The sequence below is a fragment of the Ochotona princeps genome, chromosome X (genome assembly GCF_030435755.1).
Source record: "Ochotona princeps isolate mOchPri1 chromosome X, mOchPri1.hap1, whole genome shotgun sequence".
Classification (NCBI taxonomy): domain Eukaryota; kingdom Metazoa; phylum Chordata; class Mammalia; order Lagomorpha; family Ochotonidae; genus Ochotona; species Ochotona princeps.
In genome coordinates this window covers 85,019,922-85,036,080 of record NC_080865.1, presented here as the reverse complement: position 1 = coordinate 85,036,080, position 16,159 = coordinate 85,019,922, and the positions used below count along the sequence as shown (strand labels likewise).

The 16,159-nt window shown below is 35.2% G+C and overlaps 1 protein-coding gene across 1 annotated transcript in view; it reads left to right on the top strand.

Moving 5' to 3' along the window:
- TENM1 (teneurin transmembrane protein 1) overlaps positions 1–16,159 on the top strand; it is a 570,964-nt gene that overhangs the window by 298,841 nt on the left and 255,964 nt on the right. The window contains exons 7-8 of the mRNA XM_004587672.2: positions 10,010–10,209; positions 11,479–11,689. Coding sequence (XP_004587729.2) covers positions 10,010–10,209; positions 11,479–11,689 — 411 coding nt within the window. The remainder of the gene's footprint in view (positions 1–10,009; positions 10,210–11,478; positions 11,690–16,159) is intronic.

Below are 16,159 nucleotides of genomic sequence, written 5' to 3'. Positions count from 1 at the left end.
AGTTCTTCATTACTTTATAAAACGCCCAGTCATTCATTTATCTTTAAGAAGCATAGAGAGAGAACAGCAGCTCAGATTTGCTGATTTGCTCCCCAAAGTCCATAAGAGCCAGGTCTGGACTAGCCAAATCCTGGAACTGCAAGCTCAACCCAGGTTTCCCACATAGTTGGTGGGCACCAAAGTACTTGAACCATCACTTTCTACCTCCAAAAGTATGCTGGGGAGCTGGATGGCAAGCTGAGGTGTCAGGACTCAAACAAGGCAGTCAGATAGGGGCTGTATCTCAGCCAGCATATTAATCACTAGACCAGATTTCCACTCCCAACCACCTGATAACTGTCTACCTTGTCATAAGCAGATGTTAAATACCCAGCAAGTACATGTCAAAAATTGAGACAAATGTGAGTACTCTATCCTCTGGAAACTTATGTTCTGATATTAAGAAGGGGAAATTTGACCAACTGTGATATGGCCAGTCCTCCTTCCACCATTCCACACTATAGGAGGATTGGACCCTAAGAACATGTTTAACGATATATGATATTGTGTAGAATATAAAAAAATGTATCACTACTGTTTACTACATTCCAGAAACATTATCCAGGAAATTGTTCTGCTTCTAGTTAACAGAGGATATTCAAAATCCACGTGTAAAACTCGAGAAGTCTTGGGACAAAACATGTTTTTTGTATATATTGCCAATGTATACCACGTAAACATTTTATAGTAGCACTGTTTATATAATTTACAGGCAATACATTTTGCCGATTAAAATTGTCATTAAGTTATACTTTTAGTGGATTCACAGAGTTGCAGAGCCATAGCCACTATTTAATTATAGGACATTCTCATCGTAACAAAAGGAAGCTTCATAGCCATTGGTAATGTTTCCACCTACTAGGCTCCCACTAATATGGGGTAATCACTAATCTGTTGTTTATCTTTGTTGATTTGCCTCTTCCCTCATTTTATATAAATTGAACCATATTTTATGTAGCTTTTCCTGCATGGTTTCTTACATTTAGCATATGTTCTTGAAAGTAGGTACTCCTTTTTAATGCTGAATTATATGCATATGTTATATTCACTCATTGGTCAGTTGATAAAACTTTTTTGGGCTTCCTTTCTTTTTTACTATTATAAATACTGTTGCTGTGAACATTCATTAGCACACCAGTTTTCAGTTGTTTGGGGCATATGCCTAGTAGTGGACTGGGTAGCTCATACGATAACTTTGTGTTTAACATTTTGAGGAACTATTAAGCTATTTTCAAGGCAGCTGTACCATTTACATCCCCAGCATAATATTTAATGGTATCGATTTCTCCACATCATTGTCATTTGTTGCTATCAATCCATTTTGTTTTAGGCACCCTTGCAATTTTGATGTGTATGACCTTAATTGAAAAATAATAACTCTCTTTTGCTGTGTTTCTTTTTTTAAAAGATTATTTATTTGGGAGGTATAGTTACAGACAGAAAGGTAGAGTATGTGTGTGTGTGTGAGACTAGAGAGTGGGAGCGAGGAAGATGGGGAGACAAAGGGAGTGAATGTGCATTCTTCCGTTAACAGACTCATTCCTGCAGTGCTTTCAGCCACTGGGACTGGTCCAGGCAGAAGTCAAGAGCCTGAGACTCCATCTGGTTATCCCTCAGGGGTGCATGGGCCCAAGCACTTGGGCCAGCTTCCACTGCGTCCCCAGGTATATTTGCAGGGATAAGAAGTGGAACAGTCAGGACTTGAACCACTGGCCATTTGGGATGCTGATGTTGCATCCAGTGGTTCGATCTAGTGTGTCAGAGTACCAGCCCCTTGCTGTACATTTTGTCCACCAGTCTATTCAAATTCTTTGTGCATTTTCAATTACTTACCTTTTTATTTTGGCTTTTAAGCAATACTAGTGTGTACTGGATACAAATCCCTTGCCATATATGATTTGCTGTTATTTTCTCTCATTCTTTGTACTGTTTTTCCACTTTCTTTATGCAATGTGCTTTGAAACGAAATTACTTTAATTTTGATGAAGTTTAATTAATTTTTTTGGTTGTTTTTACTTTGATGTCTTATCTAAGATATTATTGCCAAATGCAAGTTTCTAAGGCCTGTGCTTATGTTTTCATTTTAGAATTTTAATTTTTTTATCCCCTACATTTAGATATTTGACCCGTTTTGGTTATTTTTGTGCCTGATATGAAAGAAAAGTTCAACTTTACTATTTTATGTGTGGATGTACGTGGTTTTTCTATCACAGTTTATTGAAAAGATATTCTTTTCCTTTTTGATTTGTCTTGGTGAAAGGGAATTTTTGAAAATCATTTGACCATACATGTGAAATTTGATTTCTAGAATCTCAGTCATATTCTGTTTACATACACATCTGTGCTAATACTATTATTCACTCTCTTATTAGTATAACTTTGCAATCAGTTTTGAAATCAGAAGTCTGAGATTTCCAATGCTACCTTTTTTTAAAAGATCATTTTAGCTATTGTAAAGTAGAAGTAGCACAATTTCATGACAGTAAAAATAAGAAATACAACAACAATCAAATCACAAGATGTGTTTCTCATTCCTATACATTTTTCTCTATCCTAATATTAACTACTACATATCAGGGAAAACATACTTGTCTTTTGGGGACTGGTTTATTTCACTAAGCATAATGGTTTCTAGTTGCATCCATTTTGTGGCAAAATATGGGATTTCATTCTTTTTCTGGCTGAAAGTATTCCACAGTGTGTGTGTGTGTGTGTGTGTGTGTGTGTGTGTGTGTGTGTGTGTGTATGCTGCATTTTCTTTACCCAGCAATTAGTTGATGTACATCTGGGTTGATCCTGTATCTTAGCTATTGTGAATTTAACTGCAATAAACATGGGGGTATGAATATCTCTCACATATGTTGACTTCATTTCATTTGGATAAATTTCCAGGAGTGGAATCACTGGGTCATATGGTAGATCTATTTTCAGATTTCTGAAAACTCTGCATACTACTTTCCATAATGATTTTACTACTTTACATTCCTACCAACAGCGAATTAAAATATTTTTTCACCTATATCCTTGCCAACATTTACTGTTGTTTTGTTTTGTTTTCAGATGATAGCCATTCTGACTAGGGTAAGGTGAAACTGCGTTGTAGTTTTATTTGAATTTCCCTGATGGCTGGTTATCCTGAGCGATTTTTTTTTTCATGTGTCTGCTATCCATTTGAATTTCTTCCCTTGAAAATCACCTTTATTCATTGCTCTTTTTGAGATTCATTTATTTTTATTGAAAAGGCAGATGTACAGAGAGAAGAGGATAAAAGAAAGATCTGTTCACTGGTTGACTCCTCCAGTGGCCACAACAGCCCAAGATAAGATGATCCAAAGCCAACATCCAGGAGCCTCTTCTAGGTCTCTTGTGGGTGTGGGGTTCAAAGGCTTTGGCCCATCGTTTGCTGATTGCCTAGGCCACAAGCAAGGAGCTGGATGAGAAGTGGAGCAGCCGGGATACAAACTGGCACCCATATTGTGATCCCAGCATTTGCATGGGAAGGATTAGCCAGTTGAGCCATTGTGCTGCATCCCACATTTCATATCTGAAATGTTTGCTTTATTGTTGAGTTTCTTGAGCTGTTTTCAGGCCAAGGATATTAGTCATTTATCAACTGCATAGTTTGCAAATATTTTCTCCCATTCTCTAGGTTAAATCTTCACTTTGTTTTGCATTTCCTTTATTTTCTTCTAAGAAGGTCTTGTATCCCATGTTCACCTATGACTGAATACATGTTTGAATACCTAACCTTTGGATGATAAACTTGAGTTTCATATCAGCTCAGATTTTTCAGTAAGTCAATGAAAACAGATCGGTGTTGCTTCATGTACTGATGGTAATCAGGAAGCAAAAATTTCTATTAAGATATTTATATTACACTGTGTAAGGTTATACATAAAAACATAAGAATGTTATATTTGAAAACTAACTTTTGTGAATGCAACTTAATAAACAGTAGACCACAACAGAAGAGTTGTGAAACTTTAAAGATTTGGGGAGAATGTGGATATTTTTATAATGAACTCTAAAAATAAAAATCCTGAAAAGATGATTATGTCTTTGAAATAAACTGTGTCCAAAAACAGATATGCAAAATCAAAATGCATTTCTAAGTAAAGCTTTTTAACTAAGAAGATGATTTTTAGCAAGACCATTTTACTTCCTCTGAGATGATATATGTAAAACTAGATAAGCTACTATGCTGTAATCTGATGTTTTTCAGTATCTGAATATAATTGTTTCTACTTGTACAGTAATGTATTTTTCAAGTGAGATTAGCTAATGGACTTTTAAACACAGTTATAAGTGTCACTAGGACAGAGGGATTTTGCTTACATTTTTTTTTCGCAGTAAATTCTCAAAAGCTTACGGGTGTAATTTCAATTGATTCTCACATAAAATTTTATACTGAAATATCAAAAAATAAACTGCTTTCAAAATAATAAATCATCAATATTACTATTTTATTAATTTTTCCAGAGTGTTTGCCAAGTGCCTTCTATGAGCATGGTTCATTCTTTCTTTCTCCTGACTATCCTTGGATTATATGTGGAAGACAAAAAGAGCATACTTAAAACATACTTTAGATAACCTACTCCTAAACTGGAGAATTGAGCAAAAATCTCTTCAATAATTCATATATGAAAAATTACATGAGGCTGTATAAATGGACATGATAATCTTTTGTTATTCCCTTTTGATTTCTTCAAAGCTTTTCATGAAAGGGAATAAGGTTGGCTTCACCTGCTCATTTTGCCCCAGGTAAATTCTAAGATATTCTGAGTTTCACAAAGATTTGCTACTGTGAAACTAATGTTATTTTTGAAGGTATATAAAGGATAATATTTAAACAATGAAATTCCCTGGAACTAATTCAGCTGAACAGCCACACCAATGCATTTTTACCATTTTGAAAATGCTCTAGGATGAAGTGAAGAACAACTATGTTCTTAATACATATTTCTTTTTCTTCTCTTTGGACAGACAATTCTTAAATACTTCTTCTGGAATTTGCAGAACTTTTAAAACACTTCTCAGGTTGCTATTACTGATAATACAGTAGACTTTACTCATTTTTACATAAAGATGTGATAGTGGAATCGTGTTAGTGGCTGTATATTAGTATCTTTTGCCAATTTCAGCTGAGTTCTTTGATTTTAGCACATCTGGCTATAGTAACTAGAAAAACACATATCTATGTCCAGAATACAGCTATTTACCTCCTGTTTTATATAGACAGTGTTATTAATAATCATGTTATCAACATTCAGCTCTGCGTCTGAGTGCAAATATAGGAAATTTTGGTTCAGGTGATACAGCCACTTCATACAGCAGCTGTTATCAATTTCAGGTCTTTTTTTTTTTTTTAACCTCCTAGATAGCTTGACCTTTTCTTTTTGAACGAAGCTAACATCACTTAGTGTGCTGCCCTTCAACACATCCTACATGCCATGCGTTTGTCCTGCTCAGCAGTTGATGCCTGTGTTGTAACCTATAAAGACGGTGTTTAGCTTGAACTAAATTGGGGGATATTGGTGAGACTGTGATAACTACAGCACTGCACAGTTGGATACGATCTGTGGCTGTCTGCATTTCATCTTGATTCTGTACATGTAAAAGTGTTGTTCCTGGAAAAGATGGTCTTCTTAGGTCTTTTTATTTGCTTCAACAAAATAAGAGATTAAATGACAAAACATGCATAGGAGTGAGTGATTTAGCCTAGTTGTTTAGACATGTACATTCATATTGGAGTGTCTCAGTTTGATTGCTGGATCTATAACTAATTCTGGCTTCTTACCACAGAGATAGCAGGTGAAGACTCAAGTAAGTGGGTTCCTGCCCTCCACAGGGAGATGTGAATGGTTTCCGTGGCCTCACTCCTGTCCCACCCAGGCCATTTTGCACATTTTGGAAGGGAACCAGCAGATGGGAGCTCATCTCTATCTTTCTCTTCTCCTCTCACTGTCACTCTGTGTTCCTCTCTCCCTCCCCCCGCCTCTAAAATAAAAATAATATTTACTTTTAAAATATTCCAAAAATTAACCCAGTGTTGTATTTTAACTCTAGCACTGCCAATTTGCCAATGCAAGATCAAAGTCAGTTTTCAGTCTGGCCAAATCCATGCATTCACTTATTTAATCTAGAATTTCCTCAAAAGATATATTTTATACTTATGCATGTCATTTCCTTGTTTTTAAATTTCCCCATCTTTGACCTACAGTAAGAAAAAATAGAACAGCAGATGAATTTATGGTTATCTTATTTTAATTCATAAAATGGAGCCAGCTACATATTGTCATGGATTACTAATGGGGAGATACCTTCCATTCTGATGCACAGTGCTCTGAAAGGATAGAGGTTGAGAAAATGTTCATCTTAAACATGTGAGCATTTGTCGTCTTTATTAACATTACCACACCTAGCCTGTTTTACTGCTTTCTTTTAATGTGTTACATGTTTATTCATGTTTTGTCATCCCTGGTTACCTGCCTTGTCTTAACCAGAATGTAGACTCTCAAAGGGCAAGATTATATTTTATAAATAAATAACTTATGCAAGTGCTCCAAATATATAGTGATAGTGTTGCTAACCCAACAACAGATTCCTGAGTTTCTTTTTATTTAGTAGCATTTAAGTAGCCTCATTATGCAATACATGGTACTACAAAGTGTAGAAGGAAAAAGTGATGTAGCATTTGGTAAGGCTTGTGTATAAAGGTTAAAGTTTGTCAAAGGATTTTGCCCAGATTTTTTTAAGATGACAGCATCTATTCATTTAAACGCTACTGTTAGTACCTTAAAAAGCTATGTTTGTTGAAACTAGAACATTTTAAAGTAGTTTGTACTTAGAGTATTGTTTTCATAACCAAATGATATATTTTAAGAAGAGAGAAAAATTCCTGAAGAGGATAGCAGCTGAAGAAACTGGACATTAGGTTGAACAGATGTGTCCATATAAACAAGGTCTATTAATTACCTTTTCATTGAAGATGTTTGTCAAGCTCCAGGATCTTTTTTTTTTTAAAGATTTATTCATTTTATTACAGCCAGCTATAGAGAGGAGGAGAGACAGAGAGGAAGATCTTACGTCCAATGATTCACTCCCCAAGTGAGCCACAACAGGCTGATGCGCGCCGATCCGAAGCCGGGAACCTGGAACCTCTTCCAGGTCTCCCACGCGGGTGCAGTGTCCCAATGCATTGGGCCATCCTCGACTGCTGTCCCAGGCCACAAGCAGGGAGCTGGATGGGAAGTGGAGCTGCCGGGATTAGAACTGGCGCCCATATGGGATCCCGGGGCATTCAAGGCGAGGACTTTAGCCACTAGGCCACGCCGCCGGGCCCAAGCTCCAGAATCTTAAGAGTTAAATGTATAATCAACCCTTTGGGAACCAAATTGTTCTGTCTCACATGGGAAAAAAATTAACTTCCAGTGAAAAATAAGGTCCTCAGTTGTTCATTTATTATCTCAAAGGGCACATTTTATTATAAATGTCAATTCCACAAAATGATGTGTCCTGTAATACGCAATTATGTTCAAAATTGCATTTGAAATCTATTATTAACAGTTAACAGTGAACATTCTTAAAATAGTTATTACTCTTGGCCTTAACACAAAAAGCAATAATGGAGGTATTTTAGGGAGTTAAAAGCTGCAAGGCATTGGCCTCGGAATAAAGCCACTGCAGGTGTGTTTCTTAATGGGCTGTTAATTTTATAGTGGGTGAACACAAAGGACAGAGACCATGTGTGTTTTTAAACTGTGTTTTGGGTGGAGAAGGAGTTGATGGCTGAAAAATATAAAAGCAGTGTGAAATAGGGCCAAATTGAACTTTCCCTCCTGAGGTATAATCCTCCTTGCTTAAAACCAGGGCAAGCGAATTGTCTCTCCTGCTCTTGTATTCCTTCCCACCCAACTACTACATAACAAAACGTCCATAGAAGCATATATTAAAATAACATATCAGAAATTATTAGTGTAATAAATAATAAATCTCTAAATATCCAAAACTGCCACAGACCAGCTCCTTTTGCAGTGCTTATTTTTGCTGCCAGGACTATTTAAATTATCCAACATTATTGGGTCATTTAGGACCCTTTCTCAGTCCATACATTCAATATTTGTAGAATCACTGGTTTGGATTTAGCATATGGGAGCTGCAATGTTTACATCCCTTGGAACTTGGGTAGACATATTTGACTTCAGACCTACTGAGTTGAAATTTGTGTTCTAACAAAACCTGCATCTTCTGCCCATTAAAACTTGGGAAAACATTTTTGCTCTTGTATTCTTTCTTTTTCCAATTCACACCAAGTTTTTTTTCACTGGCATGTGTTTTTTCTTTAGTGAACTCTTTGGGTTCATCCTAAATTTATATCTTCACGTCCTTTTGCCTGAATTATTGACCTGTAATTCATATATAAGAATTACATTCTCTGTTCTGATGCATCCTACTTTCTGCTTTCCAGATAGCCTGTAAAATGCACTCAGATCTCTTTAAAAATTCTTATTTATTTTTCATTTATATAAAGTGAATAAAATCACATTAAAGATTTAGCAGCATGGAGATAACTGATACCTCCCATCCTAATCTGCCTGTTGGCACACATCTCCCACATACTTTCCTCCCCACTTATTTCCTTTACTTCTTTCCTGATTTTTACAATTAGCATATTGTCAATTCATTGCACAATCATAAGCTTAACCCTCCATTAGGTAAAGCTCTCAACGCATAGCAAGTAGGAAAAAAATCCTATTTCTCAGAGTATAGACAAAGGCTGTAAATAATATTTAAATCTCAGGATGTCAGGATTTGTCTCAGGATTTTGTACTTTGTTGTCTCAAGATTTTGTACTTTGTGGATTATCACCAATCAAGGGAAGCATATGCTAACATATGCTATTTATCTTTTTGTGGCTCTTTTATTTCACTAAGCATAATGGTTTGTTTGGATTCATTTAGGTGAAAAAGTCAAGATTCCATGTTTTTAATAACCAAGTAGTATTCCATGGTGTATATATTCCACATTTTCTTTATCTGGTTATCAATTTATGGGCATCTGGGTTGATTCCATATCTTAACTGTTGTGAATTAAGCTGCTATGCCTTCTGTCCTTTGCTACATAAACCTTCTTGAATGTTCGTCAAGGGCACAGAGAATATGTATGATAACATTCTTTCCATCCAGCCCTGTTTCCAAATGCTTCTCTATGGATACACACACCCTCACCTTATCTCTATAGTTTCCATTCTCTTTAACACTTTAATAAGATTCATCTTTAATACCACTTCTGAAAACAGTACTTTTCTGACTCATTCACTCATTTATTGAAAAATGCATATTGATTCAAGCATTCTTTGATCACATTTGTGTGATTCTTTTGAACTGGGGCTGAACCAATGGACAAAATACCCCTTGCTTTGCTCTCACAGAGCTTACAGCATATGGAATGAAAACCAGCAGTTAAACAACAAATATGTAAGATGTATGGTGTGTTAGGTTGGGTGAGTGGTAAGATTGATGAAAGAGAAAGCTGGCTAGCAGTAAGACATATCCTCAAGCAAATATCTTCTCCTCTTTCCATATCCAAAGAACTTGTTTTCCTTTATACTGTGGCTATTTGTATACTTGTCCTATTTCCTCTACTTTCAAAGCTCCTTAAAAGCAACAGCTGCATCTTATTCATCTTTGTATTTCTTGAAGCAACTGAGATAACACTCAGTAAAAAATACCTGAAAGGCATCAAATTGTTTGAAATATGAGAGTTTAAGAGAAAGCAGAGACTGACATAATTTTCAGCTAGCTAGGGAAAATTCCTAGGAAGATATTTAAATTTGAGCGAAGCCTTGAATGATAGGTGGGATGAGAAGAAAGGAAACAGCTGACTTGTTTTAATAACCTGTTTTAAAATTAAGACCATTGCTTTGTAAATTAAGATTAATACGTGTCATTTTATCTCCCTTTCAAACTAGTGTTTCAGAAGGGACGGGCGATAGACACTGGAGAAGTTGACATTGGCGCACAGGTCATGCAGACCATTCCACCTGGCTTATTCTGGCGTTTCCAGATAACTATCCACCATCCTATCTATCTGAAATTCAACATTTCTTTAGCCAAGGACTCTCTGCTGGGAATTTATGGCAGAAGAAATATTCCACCTACACACACTCAGGTATTTGAGATTATATTTTCTTGAACTTGTTGTGAGAGTGGTTGAACAGTTGAACAGTGGAAGAGTTCAGGACTTGTGACTTGTGCAGCATAGGGGAGGCAAATGTTAGGACAGAAACAATATTGTTACAAATGAACATCAATAATAATCACATTGAACCAAAATAAATGGCATAAACAATGGAGAATATCATTTTTTTGCGAGGCAGATTCAGAAAACAGAATTTTTGAAAAGGATTCTTGAACTTCACCTTGCTTCCTGGAATAGGATGATCATGGGCTTCCAGCATTCTAATCTTACCTACCTTTAGATCCCACACACACTTCTTTGGTTCTACAAATGCATAGGCCTTTCTCATAATGAAGGAATATGCATTTCAATCAGAACTTTTTACAGATCACTGCAGAAGACAGGGTTTGTCTTACAGATAAAGTTTTTTTTCTTTCTTGCTATCAGTAATAACTCAAAAATGTGAAACCTCTATGATTTTCATAGCACTTCTGCAAACTTTAATAATCCCAATTTCTCTCTCTTTCCCTTATTTCTTCCCCATGTAAAACCCAACTTCAACTGGGAAGTAATGAAAGGAATCAAACAACTGGGGCTGGCTTTTTTCCCCATCAGATATGATTACAAAATCCTTAGCTTCTGAGACAGAAAGTGCAGGGATTGTGAATGCCATCCAAATGTTAATCTTAAAGTAATGTATAAATGTTCAAGAAAACATGTGCCTTGTGCCTGCGCACTCATTAGAAGAAAAAGGAGACATATTCTTTCAATATTCAATTATGTTACCATAAAAGTTGTTAATTACAATAAATCCTCTCAAATTTTTGACTGTTCATTTGTTTGTTTGTGAAACTGTATTAACGTGGTTTTTTACTTTATAGAGAAGGTCACCGTCACATTTCTGAAGAGAATGTATTTTTTCCAAGTATCTTCTATCAGATACTTTGGTAAAATGTCAAGATTCTCTTGCATAATGCTACAGGAGAATTTTTTTTCTGTTTTTAAGCTTGTTTTAAAATGGTTAGTTTGAGTACTCTCAAACTGAAAGGTCTGTAACATTTATAAATATTATGAAGTGTTTTTTTCAGAATTGATAGTATACTCTTGAAATCAAATATACTTAAGAATTAATAACCTTCTCTTACATTTTACCCCCTTCAGATAAACAAGTTTGAAATAGGAATGAGTTAGTGGCTCGAGTTAGAGATGTTTATCAGTTTTGAAATAAAAAGTAGTAGCTCACAAGTATGTCTATTTCAGTTTGATTTTGTCAAGCTAATGGATGGCAAACAACTGGTCAAGCAGGACTCTAAGAGCTCTGATGACACCCAGCACTCCCCTCGGAACCTGATCTTAACCTCACTTCAGGAGACAGGTTTCATAGAATATATGGACCAAGGACCTTGGTATCTGGCATTTTACAACGATGGGAAAAAGATGGAGCAAGTATTCGTATTAACTACAGCAATCGGTAAGCTGCCTTTGCTATTATTTTAAATTACGAGCATAACTCCTGAAAGACATAATCAGTAAGAAAAGTGAAACAAGTTATTTACAGGTATTGCTCATCCTGTCTCAAAGTCATTATGGGTTGCTGTAAGAAAAGTTTATGTTGTTGCTACTGATGCTTAGATGCTGATTAAGATGTTTTAAATACTCCATTATTTGCTGCTCTTCTAGGACACTTGTCATGCACCTTCTTGCATGTTCTCTGTAGGAATTACCTGTATAATATTACTTACAAGACTACTATAGCAGAAAAACTTTAGAGAAGGAATGAGCAAGAAAAATCCTGTAAATTCAAGTTCTATTATAAAAGAAAATAAATGCCTTTGAAAAAAGAAAAAAACTGGCATCAATACAGTTATTGAGAACAACTGACTCTAGAACCATTAAGCCTTCAAAGTACAGCCTATGAGTACTTAGAGAAGAATATTAAGTGTAATAACTAGAGTCATTCGAAGCTCTTTCGTGTAGAAGTTTTCAGTTTGGAAATCATTACAATGGCTCTTTCAGTGTGCCAGGGCCTTTTAAAGCATGTTTCATTTTATACAGTGCCGACACACAAACACTTATTCATTTTCAGCCTAGTTAGCTGGAGTCATCTTATTCTTTGTCATTTTTTTGGTAAATTCATTCCCTTTGGCCCTTTGTGTGAAGAAAGCTGAGCTCTTTAGCAATTTTAGAGTCCTGAGGATAAACAACTCATAGATACAGAATCATGTCGTATGAATTTTCCTAAGACATGTGTCTTTTAGAAGAAAGGAAAATATTTTACAGTTGTCAGTTTTCTACACAGTCTCACCATTTTCTCCTTTAGTTAACCTGGTCAGCCATATGTTTACAAAGATCTGTTGAATGTTAATATATATGCCATCTGTTCTTTATAACAATTATGTTCTATTTTTATTTGCTGCTGCAGACCTTGAGTCAGTAAAAAAAGTGCTACTCCAGCCATAAGATTATCAAAAAAACCCTTCCTCTACAGTAATCAGACAATAAAATTACACAAAATTTTCCCTTATAGAAAAACTTGATTGATATTGTATCTACAAGAGACAAAGTATTTGTTGGTTAAATTTAAAAAAAAAAAAAGAAAGAAGCTTTTTAAGCCAGAACACTGACTGGTCACTCAACAAACTCACTGGACCGGCCCAACAAAGTTGTGTTTTGCTTGCACGAGCCAGTTGTTTTAATTTTCTGTTGTCTTTGTTAAGGTTACAGTAAAAGCATTTCTCAAATTTTAAAGCAGCAAAATCTTTTTCCTTTTATTGTATTCAAAGAAAATTCAAATAAATAAAAGTCATGTCATTTTTTCCTAACTTCTTTCCAATTTTTGCATAATTTATCTTAGAGTAAAATGAGGCAAATATAATTTTAAATAAGTGAAGTTGGTAATAATTTGTCCTAAATACTGTTTATTCATCGATTCATGATATTGTTAGTATCAGTTGATTGAGCTTAACTGAACTCGGTTTGCAGCTAACAAGAATCATGACAGAATTAGTAACTAGCATCTATTGAGTGAATAATATAGACCAGATACTGATTTTATGTTAATATGTATTATTTCCAATAGCATAAGCAGGGTTGTCACTATCCCCTTATCTTATATAACCTGCACTGTAACCTGATAACATGTACCATACATGGAGTACCACCACTCCCCAAGCATTGTATAAGATGCTTTACACTCAGCTTGTCTGATTCTTTTACAATCCTGATGCTGAATACACGTATAAACATATTTACATTGCAAATGAAGAAACTGATGCTTGGAAAGAGTAAATAATTTAGCAAAATCTCACAAACAGCAAAAATTGAGCTCTGAGATCCAGTCAGTTTGTTTCAAAAACACTTACATTTTAAGCTCATTCCAAGAGATGATTATTCATCTTTAGTTTTTCGCATAGGAGTCAGGGGGACTTCCACAACAAAACTTATCATCACTGAAAATACTAAGAGGCCTACTATTCTAGTAAAAGAATGAGGGTTTAAGCATAGAACTTTCAAATTATTATCAGTGGTAATGAACTGGAGTCTGGGAAGTAGATGTGAAGTAAGCTTTCTAGGGGTCGCCACGAATAGAAAAGCAGTTCCCTTTGCATCAATAGTGGCTTCTGCTTTTCAGTTCAACTGTTTTCCTCCTGGAGTCCCTAGGCTGTCCCAATTATATCTTTAAGACACCCTGTAAATATAGCAGCTTCCAAAAACCTTCCCTTTTTGCCTTTTTATTTCAATTATTGGGGTTCTGCTCTGGGTAACAGTTTTGGCTCAGTGATAGTTCTAACTTCTAAGTCAGTAAGGTATCTGGCTTCTTTATTCTGATGACAAACTATTGAATAATTTTTTTTTTTCTAGAAAAGTTACTTTTTCACAAGGTAGTATCTACAAAGTTCTCCACAGAATTCTTTGTGAAATGAAATATAACCCCGTTTTCTTTTGAAAGCTTCCTCCATGGCCTCCTGTTGACCATCCAAGGCAGGAGAAATCCAAGTGCATATTTACAAGCTGTCATTACTGATTGGCAATAGAAATCTAGATAAGTAGAAAGGGGATTATGATTCCAGCTCTGAGTGGAAAAAAAAAGACACTCTGTATGCTTTTTCATAATTACTTGTATACTTGTATTTACAAAGACATGGTTTTCTGGAATTAACTAGAATTTTAATGATTTAAAAATTATTGACTCTTCCAGTTGTTAAATTTCAGCCAGCATAGCTGTAATTCAGTAAATAACATGTGTCACTTTTCTAGTTCATTTTCCCACACAATGATCATAGCACAAAACCATCATAAATCTGCAGGTCATTTGGTATCATCACACAGGTTTAAGAAAGATAATCTCCTCCTATTGATAATAGCCTGACCTTCCAAAGCCATAGGATTCATTGTCGGCTTTCTGAGAATCCCCAAATGAACTAAGTACCAGTTTTTTTTCCTTTTGCCTGTATTCTTCCCCAGGCAGAACTTGAACAGCTAGATTACGACTTCTCTACTTAGAACCTGACATTTTTTTAAAGCTCTGACTCTCAAAGCTTTAAGCATCTGCAGGGTCACCTGAGACATTTGTTAGGATGCGGATTACCAGTCTACCTTCTGCAGAAACAGGTCCAGTGAATGTAGAGTGGAAACCCAGGCTGCCTCATTTTCAGTACACCACATTATCCTACTGCTCATACAAGAGGACACAGGTCACAATTACAGAAATGTTATTTTTTTCTGCCAATATTATAAATTCACACACTAATTGTTCAGTGGAAGATATCAGGGGCGGACCACCTCCTAGACGCTTTCTTTCTAGTTGAAAATAGTTTGTCAAAGTGAAAATTGGAAAAGCAGATAGCTCGGATTGAAAAAGGAAAAATTTGCTACATAAATGAAAGTGTGATTTTAATATATCAGAACAGGAAACTCAGTATAGGAGGATTAAGTATACAATATTTGCAAAAAGTAGTCATTAAAAGAGTATTTTAAAAAAAGACAAATGATATAAAAGTTGATATGCTTAGAATTTGGCTATTATACTCAAACGTTTTATTTTATGTTAAATTTTTATTTTTCATGATACAGTTTCTTAGACTCAGAGATTTCCCCTTCCAAATTCCAAATCCCAGGGATTTTCTGCTCCCTAATCTCTCTTCCCCCAAAGATTCCCCCTCTATTATAACAACAGTATTCTCAGTTTAACAACAGTCCCAAGTCCACCATCATTCTGTTTGAGTATATCATGATGTTGTAGGTATAGACAATGGTAGAAGGTCCAGCATTTTAGTATTGGAATCCATCTTTCATTCAAAAGTAGAGATGCATATTGAAATATATCTTTAATTCATGGTATACTTGCCTCCATTCTATAGTTCTTCCAGATACATATATGTGTGTATGTGTATATATATCTATATAGATATATACACCTATATATCTGTTGATTTTGTATTTTGCATGAAGGCTGCCTTAGAATACGCAAACACAATTTTAAACTGGAGGCAATTTTAATGTCTGTGAGAATCTGGCCTGCTTAATTCCCTCAGAACCCTGTTCTTTCAGAATGCATGGAAAAGTTCAGAGAACTGATAAGCATTTACAATTAAGAAAGCATTTCTCAACAAATACTTAGGTTCTAATATTCTTTGTGTGGTGGTGAATTTAATATGATCACTTACTTTGAAAGTATTCATTCCATTGTCACTTATTAATGAAAATGAAATACTGATTATCATATTAATGCTGCCAAGATAGTAGATTAAATATTCTGAGTTGCTAGAGGAGAAATTTTATTTTCTATGATCTAAATTTGAAAAAAAAAAAAAGGAGTCATGTCTTCTGGGTTGTATTTTAAACCTGCTATCTTTTTGAGAAACATCCCCTAATCCTGGTACATTTTTAGCCTTATTATGAATGTCTCTTAAGAATACATTTCATCTAGACCCTTTATGCA